This window comes from Abramis brama (assembly GCF_963993115.1).
Source record: "Abramis brama genome assembly, chromosome: 7".
NCBI lineage: Eukaryota > Metazoa > Chordata > Actinopteri > Cypriniformes > Leuciscidae > Abramis > Abramis brama.
In genome coordinates this window covers 22,928,581-22,952,890 of record NC_139969.1, presented here as the reverse complement: position 1 = coordinate 22,952,890, position 24,310 = coordinate 22,928,581, and the positions used below count along the sequence as shown (strand labels likewise).

General features: G+C 37.6%; 3 protein-coding genes across 4 annotated transcripts; all 3 read left to right on the top strand.

Annotated features, from left to right (window-relative positions):
• The first annotated feature begins 790 nt into the window (after positions 1-790).
• Positions 791-8,522, top strand: csrnp1a (cysteine-serine-rich nuclear protein 1a). The gene is made up of 5 exons (XM_084118936.1): positions 791-951; positions 3,312-3,498; positions 4,230-4,492; positions 5,897-6,193; positions 7,081-8,522. The coding sequence occupies exons 1-5, from the start codon at positions 907-909 to the stop codon at positions 7,894-7,896; spliced, it is 1,608 nt and encodes a 535-aa protein (XP_083975062.1). The 5' UTR covers positions 791-906; the 3' UTR covers positions 7,897-8,522.
• A 2,318-nt stretch (positions 8,523-10,840) lies between these two features.
• Positions 10,841-17,600, top strand: gorasp1a (golgi reassembly stacking protein 1a). Its single transcript, XM_084119647.1, has 9 exons — positions 10,841-11,013; positions 11,695-11,775; positions 12,562-12,765; positions 12,856-12,942; positions 14,428-14,558; positions 14,657-14,798; positions 15,352-15,439; positions 15,533-15,673; positions 15,768-17,600. The coding sequence occupies exons 1-9, from the start codon at positions 10,951-10,953 to the stop codon at positions 16,253-16,255; spliced, it is 1,425 nt and encodes a 474-aa protein (XP_083975773.1). The 5' UTR covers positions 10,841-10,950; the 3' UTR covers positions 16,256-17,600.
• A 1,404-nt stretch (positions 17,601-19,004) lies between these two features.
• Positions 19,005-21,617, top strand: vopp1a (VOPP1 WW domain binding protein a). 2 transcript variants are annotated; one of them, XM_084118938.1, is made up of 5 exons: positions 19,005-19,207; positions 19,855-19,913; positions 20,527-20,604; positions 20,834-20,967; positions 21,036-21,617. In XM_084118938.1, the coding sequence occupies exons 1-5, from the start codon at positions 19,163-19,165 to the stop codon at positions 21,206-21,208; spliced, it is 489 nt and encodes a 162-aa protein (XP_083975064.1). In that variant the 5' UTR covers positions 19,005-19,162; the 3' UTR covers positions 21,209-21,617. The 2 variants fall into 2 exon arrangements, with proteins under 2 accessions (XP_083975064.1, XP_083975065.1); XM_084118939.1 differs by having other exon boundaries at positions 19,027-19,207; positions 20,870-20,967; positions 21,036-21,356.
• Positions 21,618-24,310: the final 2,693 nt, after the last annotated feature.

The following is a 24,310-nucleotide window of genomic DNA, read 5'->3' as shown; positions in this document are numbered from 1 at the left end:
ATCACTACTTTATCAAAAAGAATCACTACTTTCCTCAAAAAGAATCACTACTTTTCTTGAAGTGAATCGCTACTTTTCACAAAAAAATCGCTACTTTTCTTAAAGTGAATCACTACTTTTCCAAAAAGAATCGCTACTTTCCTCAAAAAGAATCACTACTTTTCTTGAAGTGAATCGCTACTTTTCACAAAAAAATCGCTACTTTTCTTAAAGTGAATCACTACTTTTCCAAAAAGAATCGCTACTTTTCTAAAAATAAATCGATACTTTCTTTTTTTTAAAAACCTATACTTTTCCTTATATGGATTTAAGGAAACCATTAAACAGAAACCTTCATGTCATTACATTATATGAACTGTCATATGCTTATCACAAAAGGTTGGTTCCCAAAATAAGCCTAATTGCTCAGTGTCCATTTACTTAGAGCACGACACAAAACATTGACTTCCTCAATTTTAAAGTGTTCAAAACCAGTCTTTGACAAAATGATTTTTTGCTCTAAGTAAGAACTCATCTAAAACATTTTGATATTGCACAATATATCTTAGAAGCCTTTTTTTTTTTTTTTTTTGGCCCTGTGTGAGTTATATGTGTTTCACACAAACCAAATTAAGGACATCAGTACATCCTCGTGTGATGGGCAGCAGAATTGGCGTCGGCTTCTGCAGTTTTTCGTCACTGACAAGTTTGTTTTGCCAGTTCCATCGAGTATGACTGTCCGTTGCCCACCAGTGTCTGCGTGCACGCGCTGAGCGTAATGAGTGCTGTTTTTGTCCTCATGTTACTGTTTACGTCAGGCAGTGTGGGGGGAGTTTTCCACTGACGAACACAAACTCACCAACAGCTGATCTCACTGTTCTGTAAGTGCATCGAGGACTAAGAAAGGGGATCGTTTTCAAGGCTCGTATGGTTGTCTCTTCCATTCATGATACACAGATACATAATTACTGGGTGAGTGTTTGTTTTTGTTCAAGGTTCCTGTGTAGATCTCTCGCAGCGCGTGAAACAATATTTTGCATAAAATGTGAACTCAATAGTAGGCTTCAATTTGTCTGCTACGCGATTCAATAACTGCTACCTTGGACCGTATATTTTATTGTTATCGCGTTTTGATGTGGTCATTTACATTCCTGAATAAATAAAGCATGACCGCGAGAAAGTCCGCTACGGAAGTTCACCAGCTGTAGAGTTAAAGTGCTCGTGTGCGAAAAAAAGCTGCATAGCCTATTATATTAACTCTAGCTATTTAAACAGCCGCTTTGCTTAGACTTTCATTTTTCTATTTAACTTTGTGCATAAAATGTAGAAAGTGGAACGTAGCTGTTTTGTACATTAGAAAAATAATACATTTTTGAATATCTATGATGTTTGAACAACATTTAGTGCAATTAGGCGCAACATGGGTTATATTAAAGATAATGATCGGCTTGACAGAAAATATGCACTGAATCATATCATCGTGTATAACTTAAGAGAAAAGAAGTTAGAGAGGGTTTGACTAGCTTAAGGTATGACACTTTAGCTTAATAATCTATCAGTATGTGTGTGTTCCTCCATTAGCCTGTAAAAACAACAACATTAAGTTGACTTTAAACTAGTATAGAACTATACTAGTTTAAGGTAAACTTAATGTTTCCTTCGAAGGACACAGATGCAGCCAAAACAGCACCCATGACAAATGATCAGAAACCGTCCCACTTTACAAATACATTGTGCTTTTAAGTCTTCTCAGTTGTCTGCACGGTAAAGGTGAGAAAACGTCTGGTTGTTTTGGTTTGCTGTAACCTATTTTTCCACCTGACAGCTGTCTACTACTTTCCCCTTTCACAGTCTACAAACTCCACCTCCTCCTTCTGTTTACATGTAGGGAGACATTCTAACATTCACATGTTCATTCACATGTTCATTTGCATAGTTGTAGTCAGCACTGTCTGTCCAAGAAATTATAGATTATGTTTGGCTTTCAGTGAAAAGTTGTGGCTTTTGTTTGTTATTGTATCTTAGGCCAATATGTTCTTGTAATCAGCTGCCCTCCTGTCTTACTCCTACACTACATAAACACACACACACCCGCACCACATACTGTTCACAAAAGATGCATAAATGAACTTGGCGTCTGCACACTTTTAAGAGTTTTATCACTTAAGAGTGTTCACAGCTGGACGAAGCAGTAAATCATGCGTAACCACACCAGTTGATGCTGCATTTCTTTAGGTAGCCTATAATTTGCTACGCAACAATTACATATGAAAGTCTCGCACACATACTTTATGGAACAAAAATCACTTCGACAATTATGTGCAACACAAAGTGTCATTTATCTCATGCAGTTATAACCTTTTACATAGTTGACTTTGTTGCATCTGGGATTACAGTGCAGGTGTTTACATAACACTGTCCAAAGAAAGCCAGACCTGTGTGAAAGAGGTGTGAGAGAAAGTTAAGGTTGTCCAGGATACACAGGGGCACATACTGTTCTTGGCATAGGAGCCATTTGTGTGGGTTGGGCTTGACTGGATGCACTTGGAACAAGAACCAGGTGATCTGTGATGCAGATTGCTCCGTCCTGCGGTGTGAGGTAGTGTTGTTCTGTTATTCGAGGTACACAGAGTTCTCTGTGCGTATGCTTTTTTTCCACTGCACACCCACTCAAGCAGAAAAACTTCAGTAGACGTGCGATTTGCGTTATGTTTCCTCTTTTGTCTCTTTTTGCACAAAGCGTGTACTTGTAAGTGCATTCATAAGCTTTGAAATGGAGCTTGGCAATTGCTATCATATGTTTGTGGGATTCTGCAATAAAAACCAGTATTGGTTTACAAATTTGGTCATGCAGTTTAGCTGAGCTGAATGTCTTAACATTTTGTTCTTGAAGTACTCAAAACATCTGAGGAATGTTAATGACTGAATCGAGATTGAAGGAACTATTGATTCCCTCCAGACTTATCATTGCTTGCATAATGCACACTTATGTGCTTGCATTCGCTTTGCATAATATGATTAAAAACAATGATAGTTTGCCTGAGAAAGCTGTGCTTGTGATGTTGTGGTTCAGGTCAAGTTTTTTCACATTGGGAAACCTGCTAAACAGGCTTGCGTTTAGAGTGAAGATGTGAATCTTTGGAACCGGCCTGAACAAGAGAGAGGTGTCCAGTTGCTGCTGGTTAGGATTTGTATGCTAATGGTTATCAAACATCCCCAAATTCTATTTTCAGACTTGATATACACCAAAAAATGTGACATGATTGCTCATTTTATGACCTGTGAATTTATATGTAATATTATGCTTTAATTTCTCCTATTTAATTTGACAGATTGCCATGGCTACATTGCAGCGTGGGGGTTTAAAGAGAAAATATGGTTTCTCAGACGAGGATGCCATTTACTCTTCCTCATCCCCCTCATCACACTCTGAATGGGACTCTGATGAAGACAGCCCCCAAAGTGACAGTGTGGACTTTGGGCCTTTTGGCTCTTTCTCTTCAAGCCATCACATACCAAGTGAGTCATGCATAGTAACTGTGCTTTTTTAAAATCATGTATTGTAAACCAACAGTTGTCACCTCCAGTGTATTTAAACATAAGGAGGTGTCTTGTTATCTGACCTCAGCATTATTGTGCAGCGCACTAGATAAGAAGAGAAACAGACAGTTGTAACATTGTTTATCAAAATATTTTGTGCACAGTCATCCTAAGTCATTTTAAACCCACAAACCTCAAAGTAAACACGCTAAATATCAAGCCATAATCAGTTTCACCGTCCTGACCGGGAAAGAGCATATCTGTAAGTGTTTTCCTTTGCAGGTAATGCTGTGAGATTATGTTGTCTGTCTGTGTGCCTGGACATGCCTGGATCACTGCTTTTCATTGTTGATTCACAGTGAAAACTGCAAGTAAAGTGCTGCAAATAAAGCTGATTTACTAAGGGCTGCTACAGTGCAAACACATCTGACGCACGACCTCATCCCATTATCCTCGTTTAGAGAGTGAAACTGGCATTGCAAATAAAGAATGACGATTTAAACATTGCATTTTTGAAGAAAGTTATTCCTTTTAGAACTGCATATGTAAAATGATCAGATCACTGTTATACTTTCCTTATTGTCTCATTATTGTTGAGTTCAGTTTACTTGTTGACAGATCTGACTCAGCTGCCCTCTAGTGGCAGCTGCAACAGTCACAGCCACCATAAGATAATTAATAATGAACACATTTTGTTTCTTTACTTTCAGTTTCATCCATCCTGAAGAAGACAAAAGATACTCAATCCAAAGGCAGTGTTCGGTTTGGCCTGGTTACAGTGTTCCTCTTCCAGCGCTGTCAAGGGTTCAGCAGCGTGCCCAGCCATGGTGGCTGCACGCTGGGCATGGTTAGACGGCACGCTGCCCGTCAGCAGTTCACCCTGGTGGAGCACGCGGAGGAGCAGCAGCGGTTGCGAATGGAGAGACTCCGCAAGCGACACCAAGAGGAGAGGCTGGAGGCCTTGAGGCAGAAGGTGAGTCGGTTACTTTCCAATATCCAGAAAACAATATATGATGTTTTTTTAACAAAGTTCGGGGGGAACATGTTCAGATAATCTACCAATCAGCACAAGAGGAGGCCTATATATACACTCACCTAAAGGATTATTAGGAACACCTGTTCAATTTCTCATTAATGCAATTATCTAATCAACCAATCACATGGCAGTTGCTTCAATGCATTTAGGGGTGTGGTCCTGGTCAAGACAATCTCCTGAACTCCAAACTGAATGTCAGAATGGGAAAGAAAGGTGATTTAAGCAATTTTGAGCGTGGCATGGTTGTTGGTGCCAGACGGGCCGGTCTGAGTATTTCACAATCTGCTCAGTTACTGGGATTTTCATGCACAATCATTTCTAGGGTTTACAAAGAATGGTGTGAAAAGGAAAAAACATCCAGTATGCGGCAGTCTTGTGGGCGAAAATGCCTTGTTGATGCTAGAGGTCAGAGGAGAATGGGCCGACTGATTCAAGCTGATAGAAGAGCAACTTTGACTGAAATAACCACTCGTTACAACCGAGGTATGCAGCAAAGCATTTGTGAAGCCACAACACGCACAACCTTGAGGCGGATGGGCTACAACAGCAGAAGACCCCACCGAGTACCACTCATCTCCACTACAAATAGGAAAAAGAATTTGCACGATCTCACCAAAATTGGACAGTTGAAGACTGGAAAAATGTTGTCTGGTCTGATGAGTCTCGATTTCTGTTGAGACATTCAGATGGTAGATTCAGAATTTGGCGTAAACAGAATGAGAACATGGATCCATCATGCCTTGTTACCACTGTGCAGGCTGGTGGTGGTGGTGTAATGGTGTGGGGGATGTTTTCTTGGCACACTTTAGGCCCCTTAGTGCCAATTGGGCATCGTTTAAATGCCACGGCCTACCTGAGCATTGTTTCTGACCATGCCCATCCCTTTATGACCACCATGTACCCATCCTCTGATGGCTACTTCCAGCAGGATAATGCACCATGTCACAAAGCTCGAATCATTTCAAATTGGTTTCTTGAACATGACAATGAGTTCACTGTACTAAAATGGCCCCCACAGTCACCAGATCTCAACCCAATAGAGCATCTTTGGGATGTGGTGGAACGGGAGCTTCGTGCCCTGGATGTGCATCCCACAAATCTCCATCAACTGCAAGATGCTATCCTATCAATATGGGCCAACATTTCTAAAGAATGCTTTCAGCACCTTGTTGAATCAATGCCACGTAGAATTAAGGCAGTTCTGAAGGCGAAAGGGGGTCAAACACAGTATTAGTATGGTGTTCCTAATAATCTTTTAGGTGAGTGTATATATGTAAGTGTGAACTTGTGAAGTTCTTTTTAGGCTGTCTTTATACGTTATCTTCTCTTTTTTTATTATAGCTGATCAGCAGTGGGACTCTCACAGTGACAGAAGCAGCCAGCTTGACAGTGAATGACGTCCCAGATGAAGATGAGGATCTCAGTAGTACAGAGCTCAAGGATATGGGATCCCTCCGTCCTTACTCTTCCAAACGCAGACGTGCGTTATTGAGAGCAGCAGGAGTTGTGCGAATCGACCGGGAGGAGAAGAGGCAGCTGCAGGAGCTGCGGCGGTGGAGGGAAGACTGTGGATGCCACTGCCAGGGCTTCTGTGAGCCGGAGACCTGCGCCTGCAGCCAGGCTGGCATCAAGTGCCAAGTAATAATAAATTAATTAATTATTGTTTTATTTTTTTCATTAATGATAGCGCCTTTGTTTTATTGACATTTTGTTGCTCAAATGATTTTTCATTGCTCAGGAGATTTATTGGAGCTCTCAGCTATATTTCATTTAGGTGAAAAATAGACCTAAATGAGACCATTTTTGACATACAGTAAGACAATAGAGCTATACAAATAACTTTGATAGTATTGCTCAGATAATTTGGTCTTCAAAAGTTTGGGGTCGGTAAGATTTTAAAAAATGTTTTTGAAAGAAGTCTCTTATACTTAACAAGGCTGTATTTATTTGATCAAAATACAATGAAACTGTAATATTATGAAATATTATTACAATTTAAATTAACAGTTTTCTATTTAAATATATACTAAAATGTTATTTATTGTGATGGCAAAGCTGAATTTTCAGCATCATTACTCCAGTCATCAGTGTCACATGATCTGTCAGAAATCATTATATGCTGATTTGCTGCTCAAGAAACATTTATTATTATCAATGTTGTGCTACTTGATATTTTTGTGGAAACCGTTTTTTCAGGATTTTTTGATGAATAGAAAGTTCTAAAGATCAGCTTTTATTTTACATAGAAATCTTTTGTAACATTATAAATGTATTTTACTATCACTTTTTTTATCAATTTTATACATCTTTGCTGAATAAAAGTATTAATTTCTTTAAAAACAACTATTAAAAATCTGAAAAACCCTCCATCTAATCTCATTGAAATATTGAATCTCATCCATCCATATATATATATATATATATATATCTATATCTATATCTATATCTATATCTATATATATATATATATATATATATATAATATAATTTAATATAATTATTCTAAATATATAATCTGTTAACAGATGGATCGCTCCAACTTTCCTTGTGGATGTTCAAAGGAATGCTGTGGGAATCCTGCAGGCCGAATCGAGTTTAACTCCAGCCGTGTACGGAGCCACTATATCCACACACACATGAAGCTGGAGCTGGAAAAGAGGCTGCTCAATGACAACAGAGTGATCGCCACAGAGCAACCATCATTGGCGAGGAACAGAGCCATTACATTTCCGGTAGAAAAAGACTCTCCCTCATTCCACCTGAGCTCAGAGCTCTGCAGGCAGGGAGACAACAGCTGGAGCACTGACATGACTGACTACTCCTGCTCTTCTTCTCTGAGTCTGGACTCTGAGACGGACGCAAGGCCTTCCTCTGAGCGACCCACACTGAACGGGGATGACACTGGACTCACTCACATTCTCAGTTTTTCTGATTCAGATGGGGAGGGATGTCCATATGTTAAAGAGTATGATTTGTCCACAGAAGCTGCTGGTGGCACATCCACAAAGGAAAGCAGAATCAGTACATCTCAGTTGGAGTATCTGGATGAAAATGCTAATCAGGCCACCATGGAATGCGTAAACGACACCTTCGACATCCCCAATACACCTTCTGCATCTCCGGATCACAACGTGAACTGTTACATGGACCTCAGTCTTTCCTCAGACTCTGACCTGGTCTTTTTTGACACTTTTCATGAGTACGGTGACCGTCCAAGCCACACTCAAGAGTGCAGTCATATGGACTACATCTCACACCTCCAGTTCCCCCGTTGTCTCAGTCCCGCTCAAATTGAGGACTCAGGAGTCAGTCTTCTGGAGTCTCTTGTAGGAATTTCTTAACAGGGATCAGAGCAGCACTGATGTTTTAAAGACGTATGATTTAATCTCATTTACTCTGAGATAAAGTGTAAATAATTTCTGAATTTAAGGATATTCCTTAGAAATATATTTTATGATCTTAATATAGTCTGAATATACCATTCATGACTATAGTGTCAATACAGTTAAAACCACTCAGTTAAAATATGTGTGAAGTATCATGAGTTATAAGTCAATTGCAAGAGGATACTTTGTTGCCAAAAGTCTTGGAGAGTTTGTACATTAACTTCAGGTCAGATTTTATATTTACACTTCATAAACTAATAGCTTAATTACCTTTTTATAAGGTCTCAAATGAATCCCATTGCAGTAAGGAACATTTTACTGTTAAATGTTTACCTATAAAAGTCAATTCATATTTATTTCTCGAATGTGTTTTGCTTTAAGTGATCATGTATGTGAATCAAAGTTTTGTTTTGTGTAGCACGGTAAATGCATTTGTTAGTGTTTCAAATGAGTTAGCTGTTATAAACATCAAAATGCCATATTCATATTTCATGTATAGGTCTTTCATTTCAAGGACCAGCTTGCCTTAGTATTTTTCATTTAAAAGAATGACTTGTAATATATAAAGAAATTCATGCCTACTCTGTGTTTACTTAAATGAATGTTTTTGGACATTTCAAAATGTATCTATTTTTCTTTTCTATGGAATAACTCATCTTAATCAAATTTATTTGCCAAAACCAATGAGAAATACTGATTTAAATGAAAGAAAATGAGACTGGAAAAACTTCTGGTAATATTTGATAATACACAAGATTGTAAAAAATAATAAAACCTATTAAATCAAGGCATTGTTAAGCAACTTCCAGTACTCTTAACCTATTACTAATAATATCGTATCGTGAGTTCAGTATCGTGATATGTATCGAATCGTGAAATTAGGGTATCGTTACACCCCTAATTGTTACATTATTGGCATTTAGGCTTTCTACTGTTGTTATCTCCCCACAAGAGGGCCTCAGTAAACAAAAGATGTGTCCCCAAGATGTCTAAAAAGAAATTAAAGACTGAAAGACAAAATAATCAATAAAATAGGCTACAGCAAGAACAAAACTGAACTGTCAAACAGACAGGTTAAGATTAAAGGGGTGGTTGATTATGATTTCACTTTTCTAACTTTAGTTAGTGTGTAATGTTGCTGTTTGAGCATAAACAACATCTGCAAAAGTTCAAAGCAAAGGGAGATATTTTCTTTTAAAGAAATAGCTTTTTAAGGACTACAACAAACGGCTGATAGGGACTACATGACATTCCTCTCAGGTTAGTGACATCACTAACCCTAAAATTTACATAAACCCCGCCCCCGGGAACAGGATTTATAGATTATCATGACAGAATCAATGACTAGAAGATAACTACACATAAGCTACCTAAATTCATCAACTAACCATTCAGAAATCTCCTGTTGCATTCTGTATGTTGTCACTTCTTCTTGAGTCTCTCCGTCATTGTCTGACTCTGGTTTGAACTTAAAGGGTTAGTTCACCCAAAAATGAAAATTCTGTCAGTAATTACTCACCCTCATGTTGTTCCAACCCCGTAAGACCTTCGTTCATCTTTGGAACACAAATAAGATAAGATATTTTTGATTAAATCTGAGAGCTGGATCACTCCTCCATAGGCTTCTAAGACATTATAACTTGCTGGCCCAGAAAATGTATTAAATGTATAAAGACATCATTAATATAGTCCAAGTGACTCAATAACTTGCTGGCCCAGAAAATGTATTAAAGACATCATTAATATAGTCCAAGTGACTACAGTGGCTCAATCTTAAGTTTATCAAGCGACGAGAATACTTTTTGTGCGCAAAACCCCCCCAAAATAACGACTTTATTCCACTATTCATTTCCTTCTCTCTGGGCCTCGAGTCTTTTCACGTAGTATAACTGCGCAGGCTTAATGTCACAGGCAGGCTTAATGTAAAGTGAGTGATCAGCACGCACACAAATCCTCTTATCTCGCTGAAATCTTGACGGATTTACAAACAGTTTGGTTTCTTACAAACGTTATTAACGTGGCTATAATTCCGAATGCTTGAACATGTATGTTATAATTATTCATATGTATGCAGTGTATGTATGCAGTGTCATAACTACATCTCTGACGTTTATAACAAACCAAACCGTTTGAAAATCGGTAGAAAATTGAGCAAGTTATGGTTATTTAAAAGTACATGCACCATTAAACGAGTGAGCGAGCTGCCTGTGGCATGATGGCCGCCACGTGCGGACGTCGACCTCCATTGGCCAGCAGCGTGCACGAGACATCTAGCGTTTATATATGATATCTATGGTTTGAACAACATGTGGGTTAGTAATTACTGACAGAATTTTCATTTTTGGGTGAACTAACCCGTTAAAAGGCTAAAAGTTTTTGAAATTTTCAGTGCATGTCTGTGTGAGGTAAAAGGACTCAAGCGGTTGAAGCTCCGCCCCCTGTGCTGGGAGCAGCAGCTCATTTGCATTAAAAGGGACAGACACAAAAACGGTGCATTTTTGCTCATCTTCAAAAAGTGATAGTTTTAACATAACTGCTATATAAAAATATCTATTTTGAGCTAACACTTCACACACATTATGGGGCAGCTGTACACATCTTCATGTTTGGCGGTGACTGTCCCTGTTTACTGCTCCTGCCAGAATCAGACAGACCAAACAAAAGCCCAATTTTCAAAAAAGTCTATTTTTTGGCTAAATTTGGACCAAATTTCCAAATTACCCAGTTTCCAAATGAGATCACATTTAGTGAATACTGTTGAGGATTGGGGTTAGCTTTAGTTTTGAGAATGTTTTAGCTGGCAAGTATTAAAAACAGAGAACGTGAGTTCCGAGCAATGACTGTAAAGGTTCCGAGCTAGAAAAATCCTTTGATCGCTGGCATCATGTTCGATTGCTCTCTCCTGGCTAGATGGAGAACATGGCCACGACTGGATGAGTAATCTCTGTCTGGGTCGTTTGTTCAGAGAGCTAAACATAACATTGCAAAACATCGAAACCCTCTAGAGCAATGGGTTTAACACAGAGCAGTGGTGCACCTGAGGGGGGAACAGAAGGATTTCACGTCCATGGGGTAAATTGCTTAAATTTAGCTGACTTTGCGTATGACAGCGAGCAGCTTTGCATGCTAGCTATCCTGTGATGAAGTTATCATGTCCGCATTGCTTTAGCCTTTGACAGATATGCATTGAGAGAAAACCGAGTGTGTGCATTCATATATTTTTTTAAATTATCTGATAAATAAACAACTGTGTCAGATACACGGTATTAACAACTAGGAAAGCCTTTTCAAGGTTTGAAAAGTGCTTGCAAAGTGGTAACTGTCAGGCAACTGCAGGTTGTGTTGTGCTATATGACAGCTCCGAAAACACCTTCTTGTATAACATTTGCGATATCTTACATTGTGGTCACAAGTTATATCTTCAATCTGTAAACATAGTTTGTATGTGTTTTAGTATCAGTGTCGTGCTCAGTGATCCAAGAGCTTTTGGATTTAGGAATATTTAAGCGTAGCCGCCACGTCATTGAATCCGCAGGGGGAGAGGGGCATTACGTAATATTTATATATAATAAACACGTCACATAATATCACAGATATTCATTACTTCAGATTGCATACTATTCGGTGGATGTTATTAAACTTTCCAGTGCACAGTAATGCGAACAACGTCAATGATTGCATTTGAAATTCAAAGACTCCATAGATCTGAATAGAATTTGTGCTCTGAAGTGATTTACACCAATTCCTTTACAGATTCAAGAGGACTCACCGGCAGAGAAAGCTGGTTTGGATCCCTTTTTTGATTTCATCATATCCATTGGCAATAATCGTCTTGTAAGTTTGTATTTGTGAAACTTAATTGGTTATTTATTGTCATATAGGGGAAAAAATGTGTCACAGATTTAAGACAATGTCACACAAGTATTAACCGACAAATGATCCCATAATTGAGTAATCGGTGCATTTGTTTAGGTTTACGTGCACAAGAATATTCAAATTTCATATTTTATGCATTTTTCTTGTAACCAGTTCGAAATGTCTTATAAGTAATAACAATTGATTCTCAATGTTTTCAGTAGTCAGTGACATGACAATCATTCTAATGCACAAACATGTTCTGGAATATTGGAATATGTTGTTTGTATTGTTATTGTGCATGCACCATATAGCCTAAAGTGAGTTAAAACTGATTGACATAACATGAGGCCAATATTCTAGAAATCTCTTTTGGATGTAAACTGAGCAGGTCTCAGTGTTGTTGACGAGTCAAGTGGATTGTATTAGGTGATGGATGTGATTTTATGTTTGTGTAAATTGATTGATTGTGTGTGAACGCCATGTGTATAAAAAAAAACACTGAAACAAAATTTCCCCATGGGGACAATACAGACTAAGACTGTATAAGACAGCTATGGCATATCATGTTTTTAAATCATGTAAACATCTTATTTACAATATACACTTCATCTCCAGTATATCCTTAAGAGAATATAAAAGTGCATGTCTTAGTTGGAATAAAGACTTAACCAGAAAATGGTTGTTAGTCAGAAATTATTTTCATGTACTGTAAATGTAGTCACTGTTACTTGGATTATAATGGGTCATATGCTGTCTGAACAGAATCAGGAGAATGATTTGCTCAAGGACCTCCTCAAGGCTAATGTGGAGAAACCAGTAAAGATGGAAGTGTATAGTACAAAGACCATGAGGATCCGGGAATTGGAGGTGGTTCCCAGCAACATGTGGGGTGGCCAAGGACTTCTGGGAGCCAGTGTCCGATTCTGTAGCTTTCAAGGAGCCAATGAAAATGTTTGGCATGTTCTCGTAAGTTATCTTTGCGTTTAATAGGTAATCCATGCATTTCTTTAAATAATTTGGGTTTTTGTTTAAGTATTTTGCACCCTGTGGTTTTAGGATGTGGAGCCAAATTCACCAGCAGCACTGGCTGGACTCCAGGAGCATTCAGACTTCATTGTTGGAGCTGACCAGGTTCTGCAAGATGTAAGACGTGAATTATTATCATGAAAGCTTGATTGTTATTTCTATGCGTGCAAGTTATTGGGATCTATATACTATGAACAAACTCCATGAAATCAGCCTGATTGTTGGGAGAAGTTGCTATACAAGATCCACCAACGTGTTCTTTCTGTCAAAACCGTTTATCCCTGAAAGCATATTTTATTAGATTCTGCTGGTTTAAATCTTGTGGGAAACCCTTTTTACATAGTTAACACTTTTAATTTTTTTTAAACTAAAGTTAAACCAAATATAGTTTTAGAGTTTTTAGCAAACATGTAGTATAGTAGATTGTAAAAACCTGATATGCAGTCCTGGTCAGAATTATTGGCACCCTTGGTAAATATGAACAAAGAAGCCTGTGAAAATAATCCTTTTGACCTTTAATGTTTTCCTCTAATACACATTGACCACAATTAATGGCACCCTTTTATTCAATGCTTTTTGCAACCTTCTTTTACTAAGATAACAGCTCTGAGTCTTCTTCTATAATGCCTGATGAGTTTAGAGAAAACCTGACAAGAGATCAGAGACCGTTCCTCTATACAGAATCTCTCCAGATCCGTCAAATTCCCAAGTCCATGTTGATACACTTTACTCATAATATTTGAATAGGGTTCAGGTCATGGCCATAGCCATAGCCCATTATAAGATTTCTAGGTTTAAATTTTTTATCTGTTGGTATTTGATAGAATCCATGATGCAATGTATGTGAACAAGATGTCTAGGGCCTCCAGCAGAAAAATAGGCCCACAACATTAAAGTTCCAGTATATTTAATCTGTCAAAAAGCTCTTCTTTTAATTTCCCGTTTAAAGCTCCAGTAGTGTCTGACAACTGAATATGCTGGAGTTTGTTTTAGGACTAGAGTAGAGGATTTTTGTTGAAACCCTCCTGAACAATATGGTGATTATAGGTGCTGTTTGACTCAACTAATTTCTTCAATTCTCCATCTGTGATCCTTGGAGAGTCTTTGGCCACTCAAACTCACTGTGCATTGAGACGATGTAGACACACGTCCTCTTGCAGGCAGATTCGTAACATCTTTAGTTGATTGGAACTTTGTAATTATTGCTTTTGAAATGGGATTTTTCAATGCTTTAGCTATTTTCTTACAATCTGCACATCAGAACTATATTCTTTGGTTTTACCGATTGGATGGATGATTAAGGGAATTTGGCCTTTGTGTTTGCTCCTATTTATACTACTATGAAACAGGAAGTCATGGCTGAATAATTTCATGTTCCTAGTCACCCTGGTGTGCTACATTTTTCTAATTATGAAGGGGAATAAACTTCAGAGATATTAGAATTAGAATTTTTTCATTGGAATTTCTAGGGGGACCAAAGATTTTGGCCAACATGCATTAGAGAAAAACATTTATTTCATAATGTGACCACTACATTTATTAGTTTTACTTAATGAAAATGCAAGGTTTTTACAATCAAGCAATGTTTTGATTTCCCAACAGTCAGAGGATTTCTTCTCCCTAATTGAAGCCCATGAGGGAAAACCATTGAAGTTGCTGGTCTACAATACAGAAACCAATAAATGCAGGGAGGTGATTGTCACACCAAATGGTGCCTGGGGGGGAGAAGGCAGGTAATAACCCGGTTACTGAGGATATAATACTGTAATGAATTCTTGACCAAGCCATTATTACGAGGAAATAATTCAGATAACTGCCTACCTCTTTGTAGTCTTGGCTGTGGCATTGGATATGGCTACCTGCACCGAATCCCAGCACAACCTGACAGCCCAAAATCTGAAAAAATCAGTCCAAAAGCTTCTCCTGTGGCAGGGACGCCAGAGCAAGAATTTCCTACAAACGGATTCACAGAGGTAGTTTTTCACAAGACTGTAGTATGGTCATAATATTTAAAGGGATAGTTCTCTCAGAATTCTGCTGTTATTTACTTACCTACATGTTGATCCAAAGCTTTGTCTTTCTTTCTAATGTGGAACACAAAACAAGATATTTTGATTTGTCCATACAATGAAAGTAAATGGGGTCCAAAACATAATTAGACCCCATTGACTTTCAACGCAGACATTTTTCAAAATATCTTACAGAAGCAAGTAGGGCTGCAGGATTTGGAAAATCTAATTGTGATATTTCTGTTAAAAATTGTAATTGCAATTTAAAAAAAAATCCAGGCTTGTTTGTAGGAAGCACAATTTGGCCAGACTTTGTGATCATACATCATTATATAATAATAATTATAATAATACCATTGCAACATCATTTGCCAAACAAATTTATTTTTGGGTGAAATATCCCTTTAAATTGTTTGAGAATGTTCACAAATTGGTTGAACAACATTCACATATTTGCTTCACATTTGTTTTTTTGGTGATATACTTACAACAGTGTAACTGAAACGGATTTTCTCAGGTGTCCTTAATGGCGTCTGGTCAGTCAATGAGTGGCTTGGATCTTGAAACCCCACTGCCACCTCCCATTCAGAGAGTCATGGATCCTGGTAAGGCATCAAAATATGTGCTTCATCTAACTCTTCTGTAGAACAAGAATCATGAAAAGACATTCTAATGCATCAAAGCAATGGTTCTTCCAGGTTTCTCAGATCAGTCAGAAGTGGCCATGATGAATTCAGAAGTGTCAGACATGGCAGATCGACTGGACCTATCCACTTCTTCCATTGACATGACAAATACATCCCTAGCTGTCCGAGAGGACATTGAAGTATCGGGTGTTGGTGAGGCAGCTTTGCTAATTTTAGGTGAACAGAATTCAGTCGGTGAGCACAAGTCTAGGTTATAAAATGTGCAAAACCGTGTCTCTTTTTGCAGAGGAGCTTCAAGACCGAGAGTTTCCTTGTCGTGACCCTGAAGAGAAAATTACAGAGGAATATCCTGCTGCGGATTTCAGTTCCTCTATTACACCGCCTTCAGATGTTTCTCCTCCCCTTTGTGTCTCACACCCTCTTCTCCCAAATCTACCTCTTGATCATAGCATGCCAACAGACATGGCATCTTTGATGAATTCTTCAATCCCATCTCTCGAATCTTCCGTGCCTCCTATAGACATCTCTTCCCTGCTCATTGATCCCGCCGCCCTTCATCTCGAGTCATCTGCCTTGCCTGCAGAATATCCCATGCAAACCAATGAGTCCTCACTTCTCCCCTCAGAACCTGATGATGTCAATCAGGGTTTTTCTGATGAGCCACAGTTTCTGAAGAGCAGCTGCTCTGAGGGCAAAGCAGAGGCCATTTCTTCTGACCTGATGTCTTTTGATTCACATAGTGCAGATGTCAAAGATGAAGCTGCTCTTCAGTAGTGTCACTATCAAGTACCTTGTATCTTGTTTATGCAGTTGCTCAACAATCATTGGGTGCGTGTTTTTCAATGGTCCGGGACTTGGAAATGGTATATTGTGTGTGGTTTTTTGAATGGTTGTGTCCAAATTACTTTTCCTTTTTATTTTTTTGCGTGCTAGTAGTCATGTTGATTTTAGGCTGTAGGTCAGTGTTTTAAATTGTGTAGATCTTAATTTAGAAGATAATGTTTTATGTTACTACGTTGACACCGTTTTATTCAGCTTGATTAAAATTCACAAAGTAGCAACCAAAACCTTTTCTTTTAAATATTTGTAGTATTTATTTAAGCTACTACAAAAACACTCAGATTGTTGAGTTAAAAATGAACACAGTCTAGATTATATAGAGCTAATGTCAGAATATACACAAAGGATCTTAAAATAGACTCATTTCGTCTAGAAAATGCATTACAATATTTTGGCTACGTTGTTACATTTAAACTTTTAGAAGCTCTGCAACCTGTTTGGTTTTTATTTTTTCTTGTTTTTGTTTGTTTTTTTTCTTTCCGTGTTGTGGGAATGTTTGTTAGCCTAAGTACACATTTTTAATACTAGACAAGGGTTTTGTATTTTAGTTTTGCTAATTATGGGTAATTCGAATTTTGAAATTATTTGGATGTGATTTTAGAATCTTTTCAACCAATATTTAATTGAACTGTTTGATACTTGGATAGAGTAATGTTTTATTTATACTTTGAAACCCTTGAATCAACACTAGAGGAATGTTGCTACAGTAGAATGTGCTTTTCACTTTTTTTTGGGACTATTTCAGTTTACTTGTGACTGGTCATTTATTGATCTATGCAAATACAGTTATTGTATAAATGCCAATAGAATTTCTGTGGTATTATGATTGAGTGTAATCATCACTGCCACATTTAAGAATAGTGTCATACATAGGCCAGGACTTTAATATTTCTGTTTGATGATGGGGAGATCTAAATTATATTCTTTGTTCATGTTAAATTCATTGTTGCAATTTCTAAAAGTTTCAGCTATGAACAAAGACTTTATATGTGTCTATACAGACAAAGTGATTTCTGAAGACATCTCTTTGCATTGATGCTATCATGGTACTTCTCAAGGGTGAAGAGAGAATGTTGTTTGACTCTTGACTCAAAAGAATATCTGTTCTTCTAGAGTGTGAACACAAATGTATATTTTTGTATAGTAATGCTACTGATGCTTGAGAGAAGATTAAGTAAACACTACTGTACCTACACAAACTGTATTCTTCGGGTTTCTGGGAAAATATCAGTGAAAAACACTGGAACCATACACTGCAATAAAAGATCCAAATGATAAATTGTTTTTAGTAGTGATTTTGTATTAGAGTTGTAGCTTATTTTGGTGTAGGTTTTTGACAGTGCTGGGTTGATCAGTTACAAAATTGTAGTCTGTTACCGATTCCAAATCTCATTACAAAAATTGTAGTTAGTAACGTAATCCATTACGTTACACATTTTAGGTAATATAAACCGACAACTTTTTGATTACTTTTGACCGAACTCATTTACCACATTGAATTGAATAGGATAATATTGTACCATACTGATATAAAAATACAAAGAGAAAGAAAATATATTCCATTCTTTGTTTCAATAACATGAAGGGCATTAAATATTTCTCAAACTGGGGCAATTTCACAAACAGAGAAGACTTTCTGAATGTATATAATCAAGTATAAAGCATGTATAAAGCAAACATGCTTTTTTAGAAAGGAAAATTTAAATATGAAAAAGTGGTATGAGAATCAATACATTTGATTGATTTACTGCCATTGTGTGAATAATATGTTACTATTCTGATAACGAGTATTTTAAAATGGAAATTGATTTTGTAAACCAGATTACATATAATCAGTTATGACCCAGGTTATTGAAGGTAATGATTAAAAGGATAGTTAACCCCCAAAATTAACAATCTCTCACCGTCATGTCGTTCCAAACCTGCAGAACACGAAATCCAGGGGGAGGAGTTGGATCCAGATCCAACTCCTCCCACCTTACGTATACCTAAACCTACCCATCTCCACCCCCTGATCCCTAAACCCAACCCTAAACCTCCCCATCTCCACCCCCTGATCCCTAAACCCACCCCTAAACCTACCAATCTCCACCCCTTAGATCTGGATCCAACTCCGCCCCCTGGATCTCGCGTACTGCAGTGAGGTGCTACTGAACCTGCACGACGTTCTTTCTTCTGCAGAACACAAAATATTATATTTTGAAGAATATGGTAACCATATAGTTTTGGATTGATTTTCTTTGTATGGACAAAGAAATATTTCTCAAAATAATTTATGTTCCATTGAAGAAAGAACGTCATACACGTTTGAACTCACTTGAAAGGTGAGTAAATGATGACAGAATTTTCATTTTTCATAATACATTAGCTAATGAAAGTGTTAAGATAATAATCATAAATGGACTAAAACTGAGTAAAGTTCGTGCTTACTGGTCAACCATTTCGGATAAGTCATATTTAAATGGCTTTTAGTTTTAACACAACATTGGTTGTGTAAAAGGTAATTCGATCCCTAAAGAAACAATACTAGCATTTGAAAGAACTATTAGCTCTTAAAAGTATAATCATTAAGAAGTTTAGTTTAGATCACTTGTGAAAATAGTGATTCAATTTGTAAAGGAGAGCTGCACAAGCGTGTCTTTGTGATGTAAAGTCATGTGATGTCATCCTTCTCATCCTCCTCACTGTATAATGGGGAACTGCGATGCCACTGCACGAGCGTTGCATGAGGGTAATAATGTTCCAACCCAGGACATGTGGATCAGCAACCCATCAAACCACGAGCATCTCGAAAGGGTCTTGAGGTAAGACTGATCTCGCGCTGTGAGGCCTGAATACAGAATGCGACAATTATGCGGCCTCCTCTTCACACTTTTATTTGCTGAGGTGAGTAACGGCATTTCATTATTTTGCATTATTTTATTTTCAAAAGAGTTACCAAAAACACGTTAGTTTTGAACTAGACTTTGATTATTATCATTTTTTTTTCCGTGCATCTCTTGCTCCGTCAGTGACACAGTCTTACAATTACACACACAGACACACTGTCCATCTAGCACAAAACATTGTTTATTGTTCTTGTCCAGGACTCACACAAGAAGCTCTTTGTAGTTTATTTTCCATGAATTATGGTGTCAGATGCAGCTGTCACAAAAAATGACCATAATGTTAAAATAGGACTCAACAAATTGGTTTGAACGAGGTTGAAACTGTCATAGTCATTTCTTTTTTATTAGCTATTTTGGTGGTTCATTTTGTATTGGTTTTATAAATAGGGTGATGTCAGGTCAAATGGGCCAATAGTGTCCATATTTTGCAAACAAGACAAAATGATAGTAGAGCCAACACAAAAGTATGTCTGAAATAGTCTGATTTCAAACAGTGTTGATATTGTTTCCTCTTTTCAGAATAATTTTGTTAGTTGCAGCTTGCATGTTTACCATGCTCTTCCATGAATATTGAGCCAGTTTAGAGTAAATCACTTTTGCACATACGTGACATTACTTTAAAAAACTATACAAAATGTTTTGCAGACACTTGCTGAAAAAAAGGACTGTTGGTACTTTGAAGGAGATTATCCAGTATACTTCATGTAAGTGTAGTAGATTATGTATGTGTGTGTGTGTGTGTGTGTGTATTAAAATGGGCAGTTGTGATTTTAAGGACAGAAACACGAAGCAGGACCCATACTACCCTAATCTTTACTAAACTCACCCCTTTCTTCTTAATAGTTTCAACAGAGCATCGGTTAAAGGATTAATTCAGATGCACATTGAATAAAAGAGAATTCCTCAGCTCAGAAACCCCTCACCCCCTTTACTAGATTCAATAAGAGTAATTTATCACTTGTGCTCCCGTATACCCAGCTACTGACATGCGCCACAGGAGGTGAGGTACAAACAGTTCAGTCTTCACACCAAACGCAGATGAATTCTCCTGCAGACACAGCAAAGTACTTCATGCTCCTTCTTTACATTCAGTTCAAAACAGCACATTCATCATCAAGTTTTTACACACACACACACACACACACACACACACACACACACACACACACACACACGCAATTTAATGCATCCTTGGCTGACCCCAAACTTTTGAATGGTAGTTTATATGAACATAATAGTCAATCATAGATATTTTAGCATAAACCTGAAGCCTTATTGAAGAGCCACAGGAATGAGGAAGAATGTGTCTGTCTTTAGATGCAAGACATATGAGGACTGCTGTGGCACACAATGCTGTGTTCGAGCCCTTTCTGCTCAGAGAATATGGTTTTTCTGGTGAGTTATTTCTACAAGAGTTCTTTTTAGTGGGGAAATTGCATTCAAAATGTGGCTCAAAAAACTTGGGTCAGATGGTTTATTGGAACATCCATCCATTTTCCAAACCGCTTGTCCCATGTAAAGTAGCAGAGAACCAGGGATCTTCTCGATGTGGGATGACATCCACTACCATCCCGGAACGGAACAATTCATGTGATTTTATGGGCTGCTTTTGATTGGTCCTTAGGCTGTTGCTGATAATTGGCATTTTGTGCTGCTGCAGTACTGGGTACTTCATTCGCAGACGTGTCCACCCTTACCCTCCACCTGGGGAACCTGATTTTAACGTGGCCTTCACCAGATATCCCATCATGTCACCAGGTAATCTCTCTGTATGCCCTTGTCCTGCAAACACCGTTCATGGTTTGATCCGCTGTGTGTGTTGGCAGGACTGCGTCAGGCTGGCTTTCACAGTTATGGAGACTCAGAGACTGCAGTCATTTCCACTGTCTACCCAGTGCAGACCCACCCCAGTCACATGACTGCAGTGTATTCAGCCCTGCCGTACAGCCAGCCTCCTCCTCCCTATGATCAGGCCATGCAGGACTCGCAGAAGAAATAAACAGAACAACACAGTCCTGAGGAACAACACTATAGATCATCAGTGACTTTTTGTTACTCAATCTTAAAACAGAAGAAGCTCAACAACTCAGGCATGACTGCAGGAAACAAACTTACAAACTGGAACTTATGTAAGAGTACAAAAATATAGAGACACTGAAATGCCTCTTTATAACAACAGCCTCAAAAAACTGCTTATGCTTTATCGATTTACGTAATTGTTAAAAAATTCTAAAAAGATTTTATTTTCATACTTAACAATAGAGTGCTCTAAAAGTATCAAACTTTTTAATTCTTCACACATAGCGGATATTAAACCCTTGGCTATGAAAATGTTATTGACTGAAATCAATTTTTTAAATCAAAACTCATCACCCATTACCCTAATAAAGTTGGTCTTTTAAAACGGTTATATCTTTGCTTTATTAATTAGATATTTACTTAATAAATGTATAAATGTTTTTAATTAGTAATTATTCAAAATATGTATTATGTATTATAATTATTACTTTATTAATATTTCATAATTTTTTTGTTTGTGATATTTTATTATTTTATACAAGTACATTCATACATAAATATGCAAGATTTTTTATGCTTACGTTACATTAGTAATCCTTCATTACCACCACAAGGTGGCGCTGCAAAGTAATCTCCAGTTTCTTCTTGCTCTTTACTAGTAGGCTACTTACCGATTGAGGGAAAATGAACACAAGCCAACATCAGTTTATATCTCATGTCATCATTTATTCCCCAGAATGATGATATATGCAACATCTTCCTCAGAATTATGATATATGCAACATCTTCCTCAGAATGATGATATATGCAACATTCAATCAAATTGGCCTTGTTTGGAAAAGGATGTAATAAGAATTTTCATTCTCTTCAAGGCATTGAAACCCCTCGTGTCTGTCTGCACCGTAATAAACTGGTGAAGAAGACAGAACTCGCTGTGGTAACCTAAATACTGCCCCACAGAGCTGAGTGGGCTCATTTTTGAACCTCAGGGAAATCTTACAAAAATGCACCTGAGGACATTTAAGTTGAAACAAAAGGACAAAGAAAAAACTACGGCAAAGAACTGTGTTCTCTACATCTGAGCTCGTGTTTGATTAGTTTGATTCAGGGCCACGTTCATTCACTCTCTCAAGAAATCATTCTTCTCATTCTTGTGATGAAACTGTATAGCCTATCCTGAAGCAGTCTCTTCCGAGGGGAGGCAGCAGTGGCAGATCTGTCCTTAAGAGACTTTAAGTCTAGACTTCACTATTTGAGGTGTTTTATTCCACAGCGAACAATAATTCTGTAATTACTTGCGTGCAAAGGCCTTGAGAATGCAGTTAATGACTGAAACCACCTCATCTCATTTGTCCCTGCAATATGGAATGGATAATTTCCATTGAATTCATTTTCCAAATAAAGCACTTCTTTCTGTGGTCTGGTTGGGGACAGGTCAAGGACAGGGGTTGTTTTAAAGTAAAAAAAAAAAAAAAGAAAAAAAAAAGAGAGATTTATTTTATTTCATGGAATATTGCAGTATCTGGGTGATTCCATTATTGCAGGTATTTTAAACTAAAAAGCTCTTGCACCAAGAGCTATTTTGTAAAACGTCAACATTGTTACCGCAATATCAAAAGGAAAACAGAATTTATCACTGATCACACAGTGGTTTGTTTAGAAGTCTTTTAATCATGATTTCATTAGTGCCACGTGCTCTTAGCATTTATGCTAGCAAGTGGAGTTTTTGGCTTAAAAGTTTAAAATTGTAAATTCTGTTACAGTCAAACTGAACAGTTCTGTTACAGTTGACAAACAAAACTACAAAGAAATCTTTTTTTTTTTTTTTAAAAAGGAAGGTAAAAAAGGAAGTAACTTGTGTTTGGCAAGCACTGAATTATTACAATTGAATGTTTTCAATAAGATACTGGAAAGAATTTCTGTTAGTGAACAGTTTTTTTTCCTTAACTTTTTTAAATGCGAAACGTATCTCCAATAATAGAATCACTCATCTATTATAAATGATTTATGTGCACATTACTTTAAAAAATAAAATAAAATTCAAGTGCCCTCGTCTTTAATTAAAATAACTTGCAGCGATGTCTCTTCTCTTTTCTGATGTTGTTTACTGGCGCGAGGGCGGGACAACCTGTCACTCACATGACATCTCAGCAATAGCAAACCACAACCACACAATCAATTCCCGATGGATAAAATCAAGTTAAGCTCTACATTTTTTTTTTTTTTTTTTTCAGATATGTATCACAATAGGGAAGAAAATACCATCGCAAATTGCGTTTCATGCCGATTCAAGGTACAGCATTTAGGTTGTGTTTTCAGGTGCATGGGAGTAACGGAAAATAATGAATGAAACGTGCTTCGAATTTCCTGTGAGGACAACCTTATTTGACCTCCATCTCCTCTAACTTATTTGTAAAGCATACTTCATAAAAGTTTGAGCACAACTGAGTCCACAGTCCAGAATGTGGATGAGTTTATTCTCTTCACTTTCAAAGCACACAATATGAAGAGAGCTCTGAAAACAGACGGAACGTGAAATGTATTATACATCTACAAATGTTCTAGATGGAACAACAAAGGAAAGGTTTGAAAAGAAAATGTTTAAAAAATGTTCTTGTTTACCTGCTTGTCTCTGCAATTAATTTCTTTCATTTAAGCCCCTTTCACACAGCGCTTTGAATTGCCAGAGCTGCCTTCTGTGTGAATGCAAACACGACCCGGGATTTATGTTGGCGACCTAGTAACATTGCCGTGTTCAGTCCCGGAACTCGCGTTGTGTGAACAAAAGCCGTAATAATGCCGTGTCGTAGTGATGACGCTGAAGCCAGGATCGTTCCCCAGCTGTGAAACGGTGCGTAATGCGCAAGTTTATGATCGAATCAGAGAAAAAATGCACAAGCGTGGTTTTTCGAGAGAGAAATCGCAGCTCATAAGCAAACTTAAGACGCTGCTGAGACATTAAAGTCACATCGATGTCACATGTCTTTACGGGATTTTTATGGGTTGTGTGTGAACGCACTCTCTGATTCCGTAAAATCACTGGCAGTGTGAATGAACCAAAATCAAACGAACCCGGGTCAAA